This window comes from Typha angustifolia, chromosome 11 (assembly GCF_048772165.1).
Source record: "Typha angustifolia cultivar Huaian chromosome 11, ASM4877216v1, whole genome shotgun sequence".
Lineage (NCBI taxonomy): Eukaryota > Viridiplantae > Streptophyta > Magnoliopsida > Poales > Typhaceae > Typha > Typha angustifolia.
In genome coordinates, this window is record NC_133249.1 from 920492 (window position 1) to 940208 (window position 19717).

A 19717-nucleotide genomic window follows, 5' to 3' on the forward strand; every position below is an offset into this window, starting at 1 on the left:
TGTCCTCCTCGCACGTGCCAAAATGCCGGATCGCAGACTGTAATAAGAAACCCTCGGCTGCTTCCCTTCCCTCCCCCCTTTTTTTTATATACGGAATAGCATTTCCCGCCTGCCTTTCCTCTCACACTCTTCTCGTTCGAAGGTACCGAAACCCTAGACCTCTCCCCTTTCGGAGGACATGGCGCTCAAGCAGAAGGTCGAAGAGACTTCGTCGGATTCGAAGAAGCGGAAGCGCGTCGTATTCGCCAAGATCGGTAACCAATTTGGGGGAAAACTCTCTCAATTTCCCCCCTCTTTAAGCTCTCTTCTCTCTTGGAGTTTCCTGTGATTGTTCTTAGATGACTTCATGATCTCGTCTAAGTTATGTGGGGAGCTAGATTTGCGGTAGTCGTGTTGTATTCCCATGATTTTTTTCCCAAATTTATGCTGTCGATCTCTTCATTCTTGGCTCCTCAGCTGTACTTTCTCGCTGGTAGTTGCTATCAACTATCTTTTTCCTCTGTGTTATAATATGAAGCTTTTCTGTTGCAAGTATCTCGTAGTTGAAGAGAAGCTTTAGTTTTGTGTCGTCATTTTCTACAATGATCATCGTTATTGTTGTATATAGAGTATGATAAGTGGTCTGGTTGACTTTATTTTTATTTGGTATGTTGTAGATAGTGGAGTTGGGGCGAATGAGTGCATCAAAGTTTTCCTTGGTATGAGGTTCTGCCTTTGTTTTTCATTTTAATCTTTTGTTTGTAGTATGGTCTACTAACTACTACTCAAGTTGTTTAATTAACTTCCATTTCTATTTGGCTTATTATAGTTAGAAGTCAAGATGAAGTGGGTGCAACTAGTAGTATTTGCATTGAGCCCGTCGACCTAAATCATTTCTTTGGTGAGGATGGCAAGATATATGGATATAAAGACTTAAAGGTGAGTACAGTTTGATACTGCAGAAAACAACAGAAATTGACCTTTCTATTTCTTATGTAATCTCTTGAGATATACATTTGGAAGTGGATTCCCGTTACCTTGTGGGTATTCTTTCTGTTGCATTGGGGCAAAATGCTCATTATTGTTTGTACTTAGACATCTATAGGGCTGAAGCCAAGCTCTAAAAAGGAAGAGATATAGCTAGGCCTAGAAACGTATTTTTGGGTGTATATGCACATCTAGTGCGTCATGCATGTCTTTCTTCTATAGAGATATTAAACCATCTGAATTTATAAGATGATCAAAAAGTTGCTGGTGCCAGGAAAAGTTACAAGCTATATCTATTAACTGGTTATAGTGCCACAGTTGTCTTATAGTTGAGACTTGAGAAGATATGTTTAGTCTTCAACCAGCTGCTTCAGACTTGCAGTTTTCTCTCTTGAATTTAAACTGCAATTTTCTACATGAAGCATGTGTTTTGTCTTTGCATTTGGGAAAACGTATTGCTTATATAACCTTTTGGTGCAGATCAATATCTGGTTGAGTACCATATCTTTTCATGCATATGCTGAGATTTCATTTGAGAGCACTCAAGATGTAAGTAACACCAATCTAGATATTTCTCCTTTTTTCTGTTGTATGATTGATTTTATCCATTTATCATGCATCTCTAATGTCTTTTTTTCTTGTCTTTATAATCCAAAATAATTCAAGTACTTCTGCCCATACCTCTTCCTCCTAATGCATGTTAAAAATGTGTGACCATCAGTGTCTAATACACGACTTTTAGAATTTGACTGTTGTCTAAGTAGATAAATTTATTATGTGAGTGAGGATATTCTGCATGTCTAATACTTAAACTGCAACAAGTAGTTTGTTATGGAAAGTTATAAGTGGTGCGAAAGTTTGAATGTTGTCATGATATTAGCACTGCGAGATCTTGGAATAGAACGATAGAATCAAACTGGTATTCTGTACTTAAATCTGTGTATTTCCTTGTAAAGATATGTTTGAATTGAAAATAGAAATACGATAAAAGCAGATAGTTCTAACCCACTGTACAAGCTTCTATTTTGTCTAGCTTGCTCTATACTTGTGAAGGATCAGTATTACGTTTACTTGGCAGATGGTGGAAGACAATACTTTCTTCAGTACTATCACTTACTATACACCATCTTCTCAATGTATGCTAACTAAGAATTTTCATAGGGTGGGAAAGGAATCACAGATCTGAAACCTGCTCTTCAGGTAATCCATGTTCTTTCTTTCTTTTTCTTTAGGATACTCTCTTATGTATGATTGAAGTTGTTATTTTGGTAGAGCATATTCGGGGAATCTCTTATAGAGAAAGAAGAATTTCTTCAAACCTTTTCAAAGGAATGTGATTACATCAGGTTTTTTTTCTGTTCAATGACTTATACAGCATATAATATCTGGTATTGAATATTTGTTGGCTTCATTGTACTCTAATGTAATTCTTTCATTTGTCTGCCTGACCATATGATCTCAGAAATATTGTATCACATGGGACAGTCATCGACTGTGATACCTTCAATGGAGGTCACCCTTCTGATACACATTTGGATGCCGAAGGTTCTACAGTTGAGGTGATCTTCTGTTGGCAGGCTTCTGGAGTTAGGATAATATTACTAAGCACATCTACTTGCTCACTTTGGAATTTCAACTATCCAACATAATTGGATTATAGTAATTTTTTTTAAAGTTCTAAGCATCTGCAAATTTAGTAGCTAAACTAGCTTTAGGTGTCCCAGTATTGTGTTACTACATTATATAGAAGTTGGATGTTACCTTGACCTCCCAATTTTCTCGCAGATTTTCTAATTAAGTTCTTTTCAACCAAGCTATCAGATAACCACCATTACATGGCCTTTGTTTCATTTCTTTTAATAATCTCCACTTTGAATTTCAAGGGATCCATGATTTGTTTTCTGAATTGAACTCTTTTCCCATGGAACAAGGTTATCCGCATGGAAATGCAGAGTATGCCTGTTGGTGTGCTTTACAGTCGTCTGGTGCCTCTTGTATTGCTGCTAGTTGAAGGTTCTTATAAATATCCTGCTACATCTGATAGATCAGTCTTTGTATTATCTTGACCATTACATCTTTTAAAGAAGTAACATGCAATTCCTTAATTCCTCTGATCTAGGTGGCAGGCCTATTGATATCACTGATCCAAGATGGGAAATATTTCTAGTTGTGAAGAAAACACAAGGTTCATCTACCAATTGTACTGTTCAGTTGCTCGGGTTTGCAACTCTCTATTGCTTCTACCATTACCCTGACAGTTCAAGGTTACGAATTAGCCAGGTTTAGTTCTCCACTATGCTTGTCATTTCTTTCTGTTAAAATAATGATCCAATTGAAAAAAGGGACTTGTGTGAAATGCTAGTGGCCCCATTTTGTGGTCTGGCAGTTTCGGTGGTATAACAGATGATCTGAAAAGATAAATTGTAGACTTATTAGGTATTTATTTGGAACTAAGAAGTTCTGTTTACTATTTCCTTTCCTATCCACTAGCTAAATGAACTAATTTTCTTTCATGCATTCCTTGTTTCTTTTCCATAGATACTGGTTTTGCCGCCTTATCAGAGTCAAGGTCATGGCCGCCATCTTCTAGAGGCCGTGAATTCTGTTGCAGTATCTGAGAACATATACGACATCACCATTGAAGATCCTTCTGATTATCTTCAGAATCTTCGTGCATGCATTGACACCTGCCGCCTTCTAACATTTGAACCAATCAAGACAGCCATCGATGCTGTTGTCTCCTCTTTGAAGGAACGAAATTTATCAAAAACAAATTGCAAGGCAAGTATGAAACCACCGTCCACTGCGATTGAGATTGCACGTCAGAAGTTAAAGATCAACAAGAAGCAGTTCCTTAGATGCTGGGAGGTTCTCATATATTTAACCCTGGATCCTCAAAACAGTAGGTGCATGAACAACTTCAGGGCCTGCATCTCTGACCGAATGAAAAGTGATATATTAGACAAGGATGCTCAGAGCAATGGAAAACGTCTCATCGAGGTGCCTAACGATTATGGTCTTGATACGACTTTTGTCGTGTTCTGGTCCATGGCCAATGGAGAAGTAGACAGCCTAGCTGGCATGCTGGAAGGAGATCAACCGACTCAAGAGCACCAGTTAAACATTTTGGTTGATACACAAATAGAAGAGATCACTGACATAGCAAGGAAGGTCTCTTTGCTTTGCAATACTGAAGAGGGAAAGACGGGACACTTCTGATATCTCGAGGTTGCTTAAAAGATCTGAATTTTTGTCAGGTGGATCTTAAATTGTTAACTGTAGCTGCAGCAATGACTAATCATGGTTTACTCTTTGAGCGACTCACTTCTCAGGATCTGAATGTTATTATGCAAATCCAATCTAACGCTGAAATGAAATGTATTTTGTGTGTAAAATCTGGCTGAGGCTACTTCCAGAGTTTGCTAGCTCTGTTTTGGATATCGTTGACATCTCTTAGAATATTTGACAAAATCTTCTGAAAAGAGTGTTGAACTGGATATCTCTTAGAATATGTGTGACTAGTTGTACAAATGATGTTTCTTTGATGAGCTGAGCTTAACCTGGACCCTAGGAGCTTCCTGCAATGCAGCACAGATTAGGTTTTCATGTTACATTATTAATCCGATATTTTTGTAGATGTGCTTATAAGTATATGTATGTTATTCAACAGCACAAATTTAAGTTTTGCACATCTAATATTCAACATCTTTTCTTTGCATGTTATCATTTGGACAATAAAATTCTACCTTTTAAATGTCAAAAAAGAAAAAGAAATTGTTAAAAAAGAGAAGAATAAATCCAAGTGTTTTCCTATTGAACTAATTTCATCCTTCTCAATCTTAAGTAAAATGTACATATTCTTTTTCATAATAAAAGATCATTAAATTTAAACCATAATAAAGATTATAATCTTTTTGAATACGAGGATGCACTCTGATGAATTGAGAGGCTTCTCAAATATTAGAAAGTTAGGGGGGGTTTCCTGAAAAATGACCCTCAGATAACGCCGTTTAGTTTGACCGTCTCCGTTCACTCACCAAGCAGACTAAACAATGAAGCGAATCATATAGTTAACGATAGTATAAATAATAAAAACCTCACTCCGTTTTCTTTCTCCGACGGCTTCACTCCTCCGCCCTACCTTTCTCTGATCTAGGGTTTGGTCGCTCCCATCATGCATAGAGCTGCAGCCCCCCACCTTCGGGCTCTCAAGGTTGGTCCTCCTCATACCCCTAATCCTAACACATCATCTATTCTTCTCGTAATCGATTTCCATTTCCAGCATCGATTGTAACTTTCTGATCTGATGTTTCGTGGATCTCATAGAAGCCAGAGCAGTGAGAATATTTATATTTTTTTTTCTCATGCTCGTTTGGTCCTTGAAACGATTAAATATCTGGATTACTGGAGAGAGATGTGAGAAAACTGTTTGTTATGTGATTGTTCTGGGAATAGGAATTTATGCTTGGAAGTTCTCAATCTTGTCGTGACTCGTTTTAGGTAATACAGCTAATATGGTTTTTATTCAGTTGCCTTAAATTGGGTACTTGTATCTGTGAGCAAACTGCAGTTATTCTCTGGATATCATTGTCGAGCTAGCTCGGTGAAGGAAGTAATCATGTCACAGGAAAATGGGTATTTTGTGGCTTGGATTTTGCAGTTAGAATTGGACGTTCTGTTGAAGGATTACAAATCAGCTCAAGCTCTTGGGCTGTACTAATTTATCATTTAGTTGAATATCTGGTTTGATATTATGGCGCCTTTGGGAGATTAAAGTTCTTGAGCAGCTGCATACGCCTTGTTATGTATTCAGTGCTTGTCTCATTGATTATGATTGATTTGACTTGTAGTTAGAAATTATATAGATTTGGGCCCCTTCAGGTATTATTTTGGTGTTAGGCTATAGATGTTAGAATCTTAGGCTCAACATTCTGCCATTCTGGTATTATTGAGTGTGATTATACATTAATCATATGCTGTGTTAATGGCGCCTGGCAAAATTTAGATGATTTATGCCAAAAGTGAAATGCAGTTCAGATTATTCAGTTTCATTCTTCTTATCACTATACCCTTCTTCTTTATTTATCTCTTCATCCTTTTCTAATTTTATAGGTAATAGGTAGCTGCCTCTGTTATTTGACTTAATATATTTCATGTTAGCTTAGACATTCTGTAATATTATTTGCTTTTGCAGCGCCATGCTGCAACTAGATTTGCAAGCACAAGTGTTGCAACCAGGTCTTCTGGCGGTTTCTTTAGCTGGCTTACTGGGGAACGATCAAGTCAACTTCCTCCTCTAGATTTTCCACTTCAAGGTGTTAATCTTCCTCCACCCTTGCCTGATTATGTAGAGCCTGGGAAGACCAAAATTACTACTCTTCCAAATGGTGTCAAAATTGCCTCTGAAACATCACCGGTATGCTCATTTTTTAGAATCTATTGTAATTGCTATCTGCAACTTAGACATGCAATTGATTCTTTTGACTGTTTCAGAACCCAGCAGCATCAATTGGACTATATGTGGACTGTGGTTCTGTATATGAGACACCTATCTCATTTGGTGCCACACATCTTTTGGAGAGAATGGCTTTTAAAAGCACAACAAACAGGAGTCATTTGCGCATTGTGCGTGAAGTTGAAGCAATTGGAGGCAATGTCACAGCATCAGCTTCTCGTGAACAGATGGGATATACCTATGATGCACTGAAAACTTACATGCCTCAAATGGTTGAAGTGCTTATCGATTCTGTCAGGAACCCTGCTTTCCTTGATTGGGAGGTTAATGAGCAGGTAGACAATCTTAGGAATTATGCATGCTCGGTTTTCTGCTCATTCAATGACAGATCTTGATCTAATTCTTATCTTGCTAACTACAGCTGCAGAAAATAAAAGCGGAAATAGGAGAAATTTCAAGTAATCCTCAGGGCTTGCTTTTGGAAGCTATTCATTCTGCTGGCTATGCTGGAGCATTGGCAAATCCTTTGATGGCTCCAGAATCTGCAATAAACAGACTGAATAGCTCTATTTTGGAGGAGTTTGTTGCAGTATGATCAAATCTTAGTCTCATATGTAAGCCTGTTATGCTATTAATTCTCTGCTTTCACATTTTCTTTGTTTTGGGAAATGTAGGAGAACTATACAGCTCCTAGAATGGTACTTGCAGCATCAGGTGTAGAACATGATGAGTTAGTGTCAATTGCTGAACCGCTCTTATCTGACCTTCCCAAAGTCCATCGTCCTGACGAACCAAAATCTGTCTATGTGGGAGGGGATTATCGCTGTCAAGCAGATTCAGCGGTGTGTATTAGTAATTCTGCAAGATCCATTATGTTATTGATCTATTTCTTTTGGATCAAACATCAAAGATCTTTCTTATGTTATACATATTTCTTCTTACAACAGAAGACACATGTTGCCCTTGCTTTCGAAGTTCCTGGAGGCTGGCATCAAGAGAAGGAAGCTATGACACTGACAGTGCTTCAGGTATTGGCAAGCTTCCAAATTTTTCTTAGTTTAAGCTGGGAAATTCTTTCTTTTGGACATTTGTATGCTTAATTTGATTTCTTTAATATGTGATGGTCACCCGACAAAATTTAATGCTGTTGTAGATGCTCATGGGAGGAGGAGGCTCTTTCTCTGCTGGAGGTCCTGGGAAAGGAATGTATTCTCGTTTGTGTAAGTTATAAACCTCTACTTGTTTCAGTGCATATTCTGTTTTGTAGTATCAGCATTTAGTGTCCATCTTCTCTTTTATGTAGAATGTTGAAGCTCCATCTGATGTTTTCATATACATTAAATGTGGTATTTTCTACAGATCTACGTATTCTAAATGAGTTCCAACAGATTGAGTCATTCTCTGCTTTCAACAGCATCTATAATAATACTGGCATTTTTGGAATTCATGCAACCACGGTAAGCCTTTCACTGGACACATGATATAGTTGATATTATTTCTTAGCTATTGTTCATAAAATCCACGACTCTTATTGGTGCTTTAGTTTCCAGTTCTTTGGTATGAAGTTGCTAGTTCTGCCCAGTTACTAGTAAATATTGTATACTGATTTTCTCTGAAGGAACTTCTAGGAAGTCTTTGCTTGTATAATGTTAATCACTAGGAGGTACTTTTGCTAATCTCTTTAACCATTGAAGGGGGATTGCTTGCCACAACATGTTGGTAATCTGATCTGTGCATTTGGCATGTATTGACATGCAGTGACACGAATTGCAGTCGTTGTGTTGCTATCATGCTTATTAGGCTTGGTAGGGCATGCCTTACTTGGATGGTTTGTGGTAGTTCTCTATTTTTGTCTCCTTTTGAATGACTAGTTACATTCCTCAAACGTTTCTGACCCATCTCCTGTGCATAGCGAGTTGACATCAGGTTGGCCACTAAGTATTTCAGTTGATTCACCAGTATTATGTATGGTGCTGTCATGCTATTTTGTGTAAATTTTGAGTTTGTTGTTTCTGCGGCCTATAGTGAAATCAGAATCAATATAAAAAAGGTTGTCGTGCGAGCTGGCAGTTGAGCAACTAAATAGTGCATGTGTGGTACGCGAACATGTATGCGCTTCTTACTTATGGATATTTAGGTTCAGGAACTAGTATGGATTAGTAGGAAACATGAATTAATTAAAATCATGAGGAAAAAGTTCTTGGGGTAGATATTCATGTTGGTTTGCCCTTTGCTGAAAATATTCTAGTAAAATGAGTGGTTTTAATTGAAAGAACCATCACGATATCAAAGGTCAAATAAGTCATATGAATGATCTTTAAGGGTTTGTTCTATGTGTGTGACGGGGGACCACAAGCTCATATTCATATCTCAGCACATAAACAAGAATTCTCAATGCACTTTGCTCTCTTCCCCTCAGTGAACAATCTCACTAAACAATTTGGTTTATCCACCAGGGTTCAGAATTTGTCTCTAAGGCTGTTGATCTAGCAGCAAGAGAACTTATTGCAGTTGCAACTCCTGGACAAGGTTTACTATTTGCTCTCAACTTTGCAGATTACAGCCCCTTCTCTTAATTATTCTGAGTTTGTTTACATCTATTTGCCTTTTTTCCTCCATAGTTGACCAGGTGCAACTAGACCGTGCCAAAGAGTCGACTAAGTCAGCAGTCCTGATGAATCTGGAATCAAGGGTATGCATTTCTTCTGTTTTAAAGCATTAAAAAGTTCTGCATTTTCATGATCATCTTTTCAGACAAATCTCTTCAATTGCAGATGGTAGCATCGGAAGATATTGGACGGCAGATTTTGACATATGGAGAAAGGTATACCGTTGATCATAACATTTTTAATTTGCAATGTAGCAATCGCTTGATGGTTTTTTTTATTTGGGCATTTCAAAGTATGTCAAAGTGAATGTATTTTCAACTTTGAAGTATACATGAAGTGAAGCTATTGACACTTTAAAATATTGGTATCTTAGAAAGCAGTTTGAAATGGTTTGAAGATAATATGGGAGCGTATAACATTTTTGATTCACAAATAATGTTAGTTGAAACCAGAAATGATTTAGAATTTGAGATTATCTCTCTATGGTATCCTCGTTTCGGTACAGGAAAAATGGTCATTTGCAGTCTGAAGATTGAACATGTACAGTGATGTAGTGTTACTCGAAAATGTATACCATTTATCTGTCAAAATGATTTTCTATAATTGCTTTAGCTCTAGGTCTTAGTACTTGTAGTAGCTTTTGAGTTATACCATCCATTACAAGATTTTTGTAAACCCGGTTGTTTTATCCAATTTCCAATGCAAACTTCTAAATAATCACAAATGCCAACTCTGGCTGCAATCACACAGTGATACTCTTGTTTTAATCATGGTATTCATTCCTTTGTTGTGATTGTTTGCATTGCAGGAAACCCATTGAACATTTTCTTAAAGCAGTTGATGAAGTTACTCTGAAAGACATTGCTTCAATCTCAGAGAAGATCATTTCTTCACCACTTACAATGGCATCTTGGGGGGACGGTATGTTCTAAGTAACTGGCAGGATTGAGCTAACAATTCATTGAAACCTAGTTCTTCTGGTTCTTATAATATCTTGGAACGTCTTGTTTTCTTTTCTTGACAGTTATTCATGTCCCTAGTTATGAATCTGTCAGCCGAAAGTTTCGTCCTTAGTCATTCCTTGGTCTAAAAAGGGTAAGGCACTTCGGCAATTTTGAAGGTGCAGGTGTGCAATCACCTGGTGGTGGCTGTAACAGCGGTAAATAAACAGTTAACCTCTATGAGGATTATAAATTATGATTCATTGAAGCCAGATACTCTTTTTCTTGTTCTTGGCGTAAAACTAAGATTCATAATAATGTACTTGTCAGCATGATGTTTCCTTTGCCATTCTGCTGTCCCTTTCTCTTCTCCTGTAACGCTGCTAAAAGTGAATGCCTTGATTATGCTACATGATAATTTCTTCAACTTTGATACTTAAGAGATTGTTTCGTTTCTTAAGTCTCTGAAGCTACCATGTATACTTTTTAACTGCAGTTAATTTGTTTGGCCTTTTTGTAGTCCTGCATCTCTATGGTGCTATTTTAGAAGTGGAAATTTCATAAACTAACGTCAAGGTGATGCCGGTAAAGTTTGAAATGCTATTTTACCTTCACTTACTCGATGCTTGATTAGTCTTTAGTTCGGTTTCACATTGGATACAGATATACAATGGAATTTGCAATATTATCTTCTTCTGGTGCAAGATATTTGTGATGAAAAATTGGCTTATAAATACCATTCATTGCACTTTGACCTATTTATAATAATAATCAAGGGTGGTTCAGAACGTGAGTGCATTTTGGCGGATAAATAAATGATTACTTATTCGGCATGCGAGTTTGAATCTCGCCCTCGGTTAAATACTGTTTCCCTTTTGTCGCATCACGTTCATGTAGTTATCCTCTTACTCATAGTTCCATGTTCTTTCCCAGGGACCCCACAGAATTATTCCCCTCGCAAAATCTAATGGCACAGCCTAATTACTATGGGCGTGGCAACTTGGCTTTGATGAGAGCTACCAAATTATTCCTTTGCCCCTTTCGTACCTAAAAAATTCGATATCACCCTCTTCGAATGGCTTTGCAATTGCAAGGTTAGGTCACTGTATCAGTTTGATTCCCAGAATTTGGCAAAGGCTTAGTAATGTTAAAGCTGCTCGAGAGGCTGCATATTGATCACATCTGACATCTAATATATTTAAGATTTAAAATAAAGTAAGTTCTTTCTAAAATATTGTATGCCAACACGGTGTAGAAGGTCAGGTCAGTTAATTATGAGACAGACTGCAGCCCTTGGTTGCTTTCTCTTTGTTTCTTAAAAAAAAAAAAAACCATTATTTATCTAACTGTCTTCTTCCAGAAGTAGATAGATTTATTATATATGAGATACGAAGGGCACTTAAACAAATCACCTTAGAGCTTGTCATGATAGCGATGGAAGAAGGTGGCGACGTTTGATGCAACTAGAGATTTCTACGGTGGTTTTATATCAACAAAGATGACACGCATTTTAATATGTCATCTCACATTCTCGAAGGCACGATCTATGTATATATACGATCTTGCTATACGCGGAAAATGCGGGACCCACACATTTGGAACCTCTCCAAATATTTGGACCACAAATATGAAAACATATATATATATATATATAATATATATCTCAGTAAGTGAATCTAATTATAATAGAAGTCGCAATGCAATACTAAGCTTTTTCTTGCCCAATAATTTGAAAAATCTCATGTACCATCATCCTTCCCACAAAAGCTTCTTCTGGTGGGATTCCCCATTTCCTCTATCTTTAATATTTTATTCGGTTCTTTTTTCTGGAACAACTTCTGAATAGACCTCATGTTTATTATCACAGAGGTACAATTATATGAGACTTTAGAAATCTATCTTGCCATCATCTGATGCTATGTATTCAAGACGACGATAAGGGGCACTACTGTAATTATAACAAACCCATTGTATTTATAAAAAACCGCGAAACCATTCGCACCGCTCCCCCTCCGCCAGTCGCACCGCTCCCCTCCATTTCCTCTTTTACTCCTCCGCCGTGACGTCATAAAACCGAGGTTTAAAGTCTAAACTCGCCGCCGGTTTCTAACCCGCTATATAAACCTCCATCTTTAATCTCTCTATTTAGATGCGCACGCCTTTCTAGATTCCTCCTCTATTTCCTGCGCTGAATCCCAAGCCCTACTTCATTTCTCTCTTTTCTTCTCTTCTCTTCTTCGATTTCTACTACTACTACTACTACTACTACTACTACTTTTTCTGATGGCGTCTTCGGCTCAGGATGACCTGGCGGTCCAAGACTACGACTCGCCGAGATCGAGGTATCTCGACTCGCCGAGATCGAGGCATCTCGACGAAGTCCCGATCCCGTCCGCTTCCTGCTTCAAGGTCTCGCTGCCGCCGAGGGAACTCACTTTGAGGCCCAGATCTCAGTCGGACATAGAGATAGAGGACGAAGCGGATGTTAAGATCGTCAAAGGGGAGTTCGGATACGTTCTCGAGGATGTCCCGCACCTCACCGACTACATTCCTGATCTGCCTGTGAGTTTTTACTAGATCTTTCGATTCTCGATTTGTTGGCTTCAGATCGGAAGCAGATGCGGTGTTTTGTGGATTTAGATTTCTTTGTTTTGTTGATTGCTTTTTTATGTTTCTATTTCTTTGTTCTCTTTTGATGATCTAACTTGTTCTCCTGTATGCTAAGTTGTGTGATATGTAATGGATCATTTAATCTGTAAGATTTTGTTGTTATCGAGGTTAAAATAGCCTTCTCCGGGCGTGATAGACCGCCAGAGTGACTCCGGCTATTTCGCGATTTACTAATACCAAATTGCTGGAAGCTCTCCATCTTAGTGGTTACCGACTTGCGCTTGCTTTGGCATGGCTTGGGATTAGAATGTAATCAGAAATAGGCCATTAACTGATTACCTATATGTCTAGAATAGGTAAAAACATACAGGTATATCTGACGCCCTATGAGTTTAGAATTATAATGCAAGAGGTATTTGACTCATAGGTAAGTTTCGTTCTGTATATCGCCTGTCTGATTATGGAACCTTTTGAGGATTGCAATTTGAATGGTTGTGCCAAGATGGAGAGGAAGAAGGAAGTATTCAAGGAACTACATGTGGGTTCGTGAGCATTATACACTTCTGCTGTCTTACGTTGTTGATGAGCTAAGTAAAACTGTCAGGAAGAATCAAGACAGAACTCATGTATGTATCACACCAGCTGTTCTTTGCATCGAATGACAATTAATGAATTGTAACTTTGCTCAAATCATTAGGAGAAACCAAGAGAGTGCCTTAGTATGCATCACATCAAGTTGATCTTTGCATCAAAGAAAATAGCAGACACTGTAGTGGAATCTTCCTACTTCCATGCTGTCATGTTTATCATCCATGTGTGGCAGGTTTGAGTATAAATTAACGTCTTTGTGAATTAGTTGGTGTGAATGACAACTTTTTTTTTTGTCAAATAATTCATTCTTGCTGAGGCAATCTCCTTTAGCTGCTAGATTGGAACTGAAACATACTTACGAAATACTATTTCTATTGAAGGTTCTTAATTTCATGCCACCTTTTCTATGGTTGACTGTTTTACTTAGCAAAGGAAATGTCTTTTCAATAATTATTGCAGCCTATATCTCTTTTGAATAAAACTTGAAAATTACTTGGTGATCTTTTATTGCAGACTTATCCAAATCCCCTGCAAGATAATCCCGCTTACTCAGTGGTCACGTATGACTATCTATTCCATCTTCTAATAGTTTTTATTTAATATTTTCTTTAAGTATCAAGCATATAGGAACCTTAGCTCTGTGGAAAGACCAAGTTATGAATGCTTTATATATTTTCTTCTTACCAGGCAGTACTTCGTTGATATTGATGACACAGTGCCCCAGAAGGTGACTCTCTTTCTATGTTGGCCTCACTGTTTTATGAATTAATTGTGTGGTTCTTTTTTCTTCATCATTTCTTCTTTGCATCTTCAAGGCTTGTTCTCACTTCTTTTGTTAGAGTGTCTAATGCTGATTCAATGTGTTCCATCTTTCACAAGAAATCTCTGTTTTACCATCTGTACGACAGGTTGTCTCTCAGAAGGACAGCCCAAGAGGGACACACTTTCGGCGTGCTGGACCCCGTCAAAGGGTAGATTTCCCTGCACATATTCCTGCAATTGTTGGGATGCCATGCATGACCATGGACTGAAAAAAATCCCTTGATTTTCAGGTTTATTTTGAGTCAGATGATGTCCAACCTTGCATTGTCACATGTGGAGGGCTTTGCCCTGGGCTGAACACAGTAATTAGGGAATTAGTATGTGGGTTATCCCACATGTATGGTGTCAACAAAGTGATTGGGATTGAGGTGAGTTTCTAACCCTTCACTTGCAGATTAGGTTCTTAGTGCTGTTTGTCTGGGACTTTCTGAAGTGCTGTCTGTGAGTTTTTAGATTTTTCATGTTGTTACTTCAACTTATCTGATCAGCAGCACTTATAGGGTGGATATAGGGGCTTCTACGCTCGAAATACTCTATCTTTGACCCCGAAGAGTGTAAATGATATCCACAAGAAGGGTGGCACCGTCATTGGGACATCACGGGGAGGTTATGACACTTCAAAAATAGTGGACAACATTCAGGACCGTGGGATTAATCAAGTGAGAAGGAACACTGTTTAGCATAGCTATAACTTATTCCATTGCTTGCCATGCAGTACTTGATGTTGCATTCATTTCTTGATATATGAGTCAATGCTTCAGGTCTATATCATAGGAGGAGATGGAACCCAAAAGGGGGCTTCTGTGATTTTTAAGGTAATTATGTTTAGAGGTGCAAATTTTATTCTTCATAATTAGTTGAGACTTATGACTTCATACGTTGTGTTGCAGATCAGGTAGGGTTTGCAAATCTCCTAGTCTTTAATTGCTAATTTTCGGATGGTAGACTAGGAATTTTTCTAAGACTTATTACCTAGATTAAACCATTGAGGAACCACAACTTCTTGTTCTTTTTATTTTCCTTTGTTTGAAGAAAGAGTTTTTCAAACTTTGCAGCAGTCTGGTTACTAATTTGATCCGTAAGATATCAATTTCTTATTTGCAGTATTAAGAAAGTGATATTTTTATATTCTAAGTTCTGATACATGGGCAAAAGCAGGAGGTTATTTAGTAGATTTTACTTTTGTGTATCACCTTGACAAATGTTAGTTATCTTCTGAACATCGTAAGAAGTAACTGAACATGAAGGTTTTCTGATTTTTTACTGAATTGCTATTGTAGGAAATTCGAAGGCGTGGTCTAAAGGTGTCTGTTGTTGGGATTCCAAAGACCATAGATAATGACATTGCGGTACTTTTTGATCCTATGTTTGGAGTCATATGTTCATAAATTGCATCCTCGTTCTCCTTTCTTAATGAATCATGCAACCATAAGATTCTCATTGATTTTCAATGTTCTAATTTCTTATTCAATCAGGTCATTGACAAGTCCTTTGGTTTTGATACTGCTGTGGAGGAGGCCCAACGTGCCATTAATGCAGCCCATGTAGAAGCTGAAAGTGTTGAAAATGGCATAGGCCTTGTCAAGCTGATGGGTCGCTATAGCGGTTAGGTTTTTTTTCCTCTTGATGAAATAATTTGAATTGGCAGAAACATATGATGGTTCATTTTCCAACAACTTTATTGTTTGTTTACATGCACTTTTCTTGGTTGAAAGCAACCATGCAACTACTGCTTACTCTAGGTCTTTTAGCTACAAGTGGGGAAAAAAGTTACACATTCATAATTTATTAGTGTCTTTATTTTGCTTAGACATGCTTATTATGGCTATTGTGCCTGCAGATTTTTTGGAACCTCTTCCTCTTTGTACATTTTCTGTCACATCTAACAAGATCTATTGATGCAGGGTTCATAGCAATGTATGCTACCCTCGCTAGCCGAGATGTAGTAAGTGTGATTGTCTTGTTTGATTAGTTGAGTCAATTCTTGATTGGTAAAATTTGCAATAACTAATTTTAAAGCACTGATTTTGAAAGTTCAGCCCGAAATGCTAAGTTAATAATTCTTTCTTTTTGTTTCCTTTGACCTCTTTTCCTTTTCTTCAGGATTGTTGCTTAATTCCAGAATCAAAATTTTATCTGGAAGGGAAAGGTGGACTTCTTGAATATATAGAAAAGCGGCTTAAAGAGAACGGACATATGGTTCTTGTGGTTGCTGAGGGGGCAGGGCAAAAACTTATTGAAGAATCTATGCAGTCCATGAACGACAAAGATGCTTCTGGAAATAAGCTGCTTCTTGATGTTGGAATATGGTTATCTCAGAATATAAAGGTAGGGTCATGAATATTCTCTTCCTCATGTAGGATTAGTTCCATTTTAGTCTTCTGCATTTGTTCAGCAGGATGCTAGACATGTAGGTTATATGCACTGGGTAGTGGATTTTTCACATCATTCCCTCATTTAGTGTTGAAATAATTATCTTTTTAGTCTAGCATCCAAAATAAGGTTTTTATCGCTTTAGTATTAACAGTTAACACTAAATAATTCCCTCATTTAGTATTAACTGTTAAGTTTTTATCGCTTTGGTCTATTTTGACTTCCCTGGACACAAAACTCGCAGCCCACTGGAATTTTGTATGATGCCATCATCTGCCAATCTCATTCTCCATCGAATACTATTGGGCCCCGTTCTGACTTGTTCTCATAATGCAATGTCCTCTAGAACTTAGAATCTGTGCAAACCAAAACAATTGATTCTGGTGGTGACCTAATGCTGTTTTTGATATAGTATATAGTACATAATACCACGTATTCATGGGGTTGAATAACTACAAGTTTTACTTTTGAAAGTTTGATCTATATTATTTATGTTTCTCCATTCTTCATGTAGACTTACTTCACAACCAGAAAGATGGTGATAAATCTCAAGTATATAGGTACTTAAGTTGGTTTGCCTTCTTCCACTCGTCTAGTTTTTTTCTCTTCCTTTTTTTGTATATTACTGTATTTACTATTTGAATTCTCATTGGCAGATCCAACGTACATGATTCGTGCTATTCCAAGTAATGCATCTGACAATGTCTACTGCACGCTCCTGGCACATAGTGCTATTCATGGTGCAATGGCAGGCTATACTGGTATCACTGTGGGGGTAGTTAATGGCAGACATACTTACATACCATTTCATGTAATGATTTCCCTTGCCTTTTTCAGTCTTTGCATGATTATTTAATATGTGAACTAAGGCCATCTTCCAGTCACAACCTTTCTCATTACCATACTTACTATGGTGATAGAAGCAATTTGGGGCTAGAATAGTTTGAAAGTTCATATTCTTTGATTTTTATTGCGATGAAACTCTGACCAATTTCCCCATCATCTCATGGCTTTCTTCTGACTACAGAGGGTGACAGAAACACGGAACAAGGTTGTGATAACTGACAGGATGTGGGCAAGGCTTCTTTCCTCAACCAACCAACCAAGTTTTCTAAGTTCCAAAGACATTGAGGAGGCAAGAGTTTCTGAGATGAAACCGACCGGCTCACCCACTAGGGCGAACTCCACGGATGCAGAAAAGGCGCAACAGACAAAGTTACGAAATGGTGAGAACCGCATGGCTGGTGGTCGTAATAAAGTCCAATAGTTTTGATTAAATGGCATAGATGTTCTTGTTAGGCTGTCTGCATTATATCGACATTTAGCTCCAGCACTCTCTGCACGTCAATATGATATCTATCCAGTCCATCTCAGGGTACGCGACACTCCACTGTCTGCATAACTATTATGTGAATAAAGCTTATATGATGGTCATAGGTTGTCTTTCAGTTTTCTTCTTAGCTCGTATGCATCCATTTCATAGTACTGTTTCTTGAAGCGGCAGTAGCGCAGCCTAGTGGAGCTTTTGTAAAGTATGTCAGATACTACGGTTATATTTCTCAGACAAAGACATGCTTGGTTAACCCGTTATTGCTTCTGGTTTTATTATTTGGTGCCTCTTTTCTAGTCTCTAGTTTACTAGCACTTAACAGCGGCAGTGACAATCTAGATGATGGTAACCTTCCTGGACTTCGAGTTGCTGATAATTTATATAGCTTCTGATGAATCGAGTGTTACGAGGCAACAGCAAAATATTCCTTTTGCTTTCCATTTCTTTCCTAATATTGATTAAAGGATGGGGAGTTGCCGGGTTGGTCAGAGGTCCCAAGGGATTTAAAATACAGCTTCTGGTGAATAGATGACTTAATCCCATTATTTTTATAATTTCAGATCTAAGATTTAGTATCTACTCAGAATGGCAACTAAAACCATATTTTACTCAAATTATTATTCTATATCTCCCCGGTATAAAAAATTGTTCAAAATGTAGCTGTTCAATCGTTGACCCACTCATAGGTCGTCCAAGCGGGCATATGTAATATATTAATAGTCGTTGACCGTGGTTTAATTTATCACTAAAAAGACTTTAATCTCTTCATGACTTGTGATCCACTTTCCCATCAGCTACCACGTTTTCCCCCCCTTCTTTCTCTTAATGACTGCTAGCACAATCAAATGCTAACCTCTCCTCTCTTTATCTATGCTGCCTTCTATTTATTACAAAAGATGCTCTACGTACTAAATGTAATACTAACCTCTCCACTTTCCTATTGCTCGTGATACTTCTGCATGTGTTCACCGTTTTAATTTCCTTCTTCTTTCTTGCAGAGCCAGAAGAAGCAAACAACGATCCTGGCATCATCTCTTCCTCACAGCCCGCGACACCAAATGCGATCGAACCCACACCAGCCCCAGCTCACATGGACATCCAATTCGATCCCAACCAATCGCTCCAAGGCTCCGAATCCGACACCCAAAGCGACGAACACCCAAAGGAGAAGCAAAACCGTGAACGAGGAATAGAAAAATTGGACGGCGTCCGACGACACCCATCCTTTCGAGCCTACGCCAATTTGATGCAAACTAGAAGTTGGAGCGATCTCCAATCGACGCCATCGTCCAGTCCTGGATCCAGGTTCTCTCGTCGAGATAAACAAGCCCAAGCCCAAGCCCAAGACCAAGGCCCAGCCCAAGACCATGGACAGGGACAAGGGAGAGCTGTGGCTGGGAGAGACAGGGGAAAGGAAGCAGCAGCTCAGAATCCCTGGAAGTGAACTCGACGGTCTGGATGAACTCTCTTGTGTGAGTTATTTTTGATTGGAAAAAAAATTGGAAATAATAATTGTGGTTGGTACTGTGGATGCAGTTTTGTAAAACCAAATCACAGATTTGTGATAATCGAGATTGCTTTGTTGGATTACACAGGATAAATTGTAATCAAGGATAGATGTTCTAATTAATTTTTTTTTTTTGTGATAATAATTGTGGTAAAAAATAAGCGCACGAATTAAACCTAACAGTCCTTTAAAAATAATAATTTAATATCAAACGGAGTCTATACCTCGGCCCAAGCTTATCCGAATGTTAATAATTCCAGTCATGTCAACACCATCTCTCTCACTAGCCCACAGAACGCAAGTAGTAACGCATGCGAGAAGATTATCCTATGTTTGCATTGCATGTTATATATATATATATATTTAGTGTCGGCTTTAATATAATACATACACGGCTGAGAAAATTAAACCATAATTTTGTGGTAGTAATGAGTAGATTATCCGACGTAAAAAAGCTAAAAGTATAACAAAAACTTGTTATGAGTAATAGTTTTTAGGGGAATAAAAGATGGA

At 38.0% G+C, this 19717-nt stretch overlaps 3 protein-coding genes across 3 annotated transcripts; all 3 read left to right on the plus strand.

The window, feature by feature from the left end:
• Positions 1 to 38: 38 nt before the first annotated feature.
• Positions 39 to 4406, plus strand: LOC140771069 (probable histone acetyltransferase type B catalytic subunit). The gene is made up of 10 exons (XM_073112451.1): positions 39 to 254; positions 657 to 698; positions 809 to 918; positions 1447 to 1515; positions 2128 to 2166; positions 2239 to 2312; positions 2429 to 2525; positions 2898 to 2979; positions 3086 to 3246; positions 3505 to 4406. Exons 1-10 carry the CDS (start codon positions 179 to 181, stop codon positions 4183 to 4185), a joined length of 1431 nt encoding a protein of 476 aa, XP_072968552.1. The 5' UTR covers positions 39 to 178; the 3' UTR covers positions 4186 to 4406.
• Positions 4407 to 5049: 643 nt separating this feature from the next.
• Positions 5050 to 10381, plus strand: LOC140771093 (mitochondrial-processing peptidase subunit alpha-like). Its single transcript, XM_073112485.1, has 13 exons — positions 5050 to 5179; positions 6161 to 6382; positions 6460 to 6756; positions 6843 to 7010; positions 7096 to 7263; positions 7369 to 7449; positions 7575 to 7641; positions 7781 to 7878; positions 8878 to 8950; positions 9043 to 9113; positions 9196 to 9245; positions 9839 to 9951; positions 10055 to 10381. The coding sequence occupies exons 1-13, from the start codon at positions 5141 to 5143 to the stop codon at positions 10102 to 10104; spliced, it is 1497 nt and encodes a 498-aa protein (XP_072968586.1). The 5' UTR covers positions 5050 to 5140; the 3' UTR covers positions 10105 to 10381.
• A 1684-nt stretch (positions 10382 to 12065) lies between these two features.
• LOC140769523 (ATP-dependent 6-phosphofructokinase 3-like) lies at positions 12066 to 19289 on the plus strand. The gene is made up of 15 exons (XM_073110237.1): positions 12066 to 12533; positions 13686 to 13732; positions 13860 to 13899; positions 14081 to 14143; positions 14225 to 14362; positions 14495 to 14653; positions 14756 to 14809; positions 15275 to 15343; positions 15470 to 15599; positions 15899 to 15939; positions 16098 to 16322; positions 16882 to 16927; positions 17024 to 17178; positions 17395 to 17593; positions 18696 to 19289. Exons 1-15 carry the CDS (start codon positions 12255 to 12257, stop codon positions 19139 to 19141), a joined length of 2091 nt encoding a protein of 696 aa, XP_072966338.1. The 5' UTR covers positions 12066 to 12254; the 3' UTR covers positions 19142 to 19289.
• The last annotated feature ends 428 nt before the right edge of the window (positions 19290 to 19717 follow it).

Excerpts from the sequence above, each read along its gene's own strand:
- LOC140771069 (XM_073112451.1), top strand. The coding sequence starts at position 179 with ATGGCGCTCAAGCAGAAGGTCGAAGAGACTTCGTCGGATTCGAAGAAG. Across the intron at positions 699-808 it reads GTGCATCAAAGTTTTCCTTG|TTAGAAGTCAAGATGAAGTG; the intron begins GTATGAGGTTCT and ends GGCTTATTATAG. Across the intron at positions 919-1,446 it reads ATGGATATAAAGACTTAAAG|ATCAATATCTGGTTGAGTAC; the intron begins GTGAGTACAGTT and ends CTTTTGGTGCAG.
- LOC140771093 (XM_073112485.1), top strand. The coding sequence starts at position 5,141 with ATGCATAGAGCTGCAGCCCCCCACCTTCGGGCTCTCAAG. Across the intron at positions 6,383-6,459 it reads TTGCCTCTGAAACATCACCG|AACCCAGCAGCATCAATTGG; the intron begins GTATGCTCATTT and ends TGACTGTTTCAG. Across the intron at positions 9,114-9,195 it reads TGATGAATCTGGAATCAAGG|ATGGTAGCATCGGAAGATAT; the intron begins GTATGCATTTCT and ends CTTCAATTGCAG.
- LOC140769523 (XM_073110237.1), top strand. The coding sequence starts at position 12,255 with ATGGCGTCTTCGGCTCAGGATGACCTGGCGGTCCAAGACTACGACTCG. Across the intron at positions 14,810-15,274 it reads GGGCTTCTGTGATTTTTAAG|GAAATTCGAAGGCGTGGTCT; the intron begins GTAATTATGTTT and ends TTGCTATTGTAG. Across the intron at positions 15,600-15,898 it reads GCTGATGGGTCGCTATAGCG|GGTTCATAGCAATGTATGCT; the intron begins GTTAGGTTTTTT and ends CTATTGATGCAG.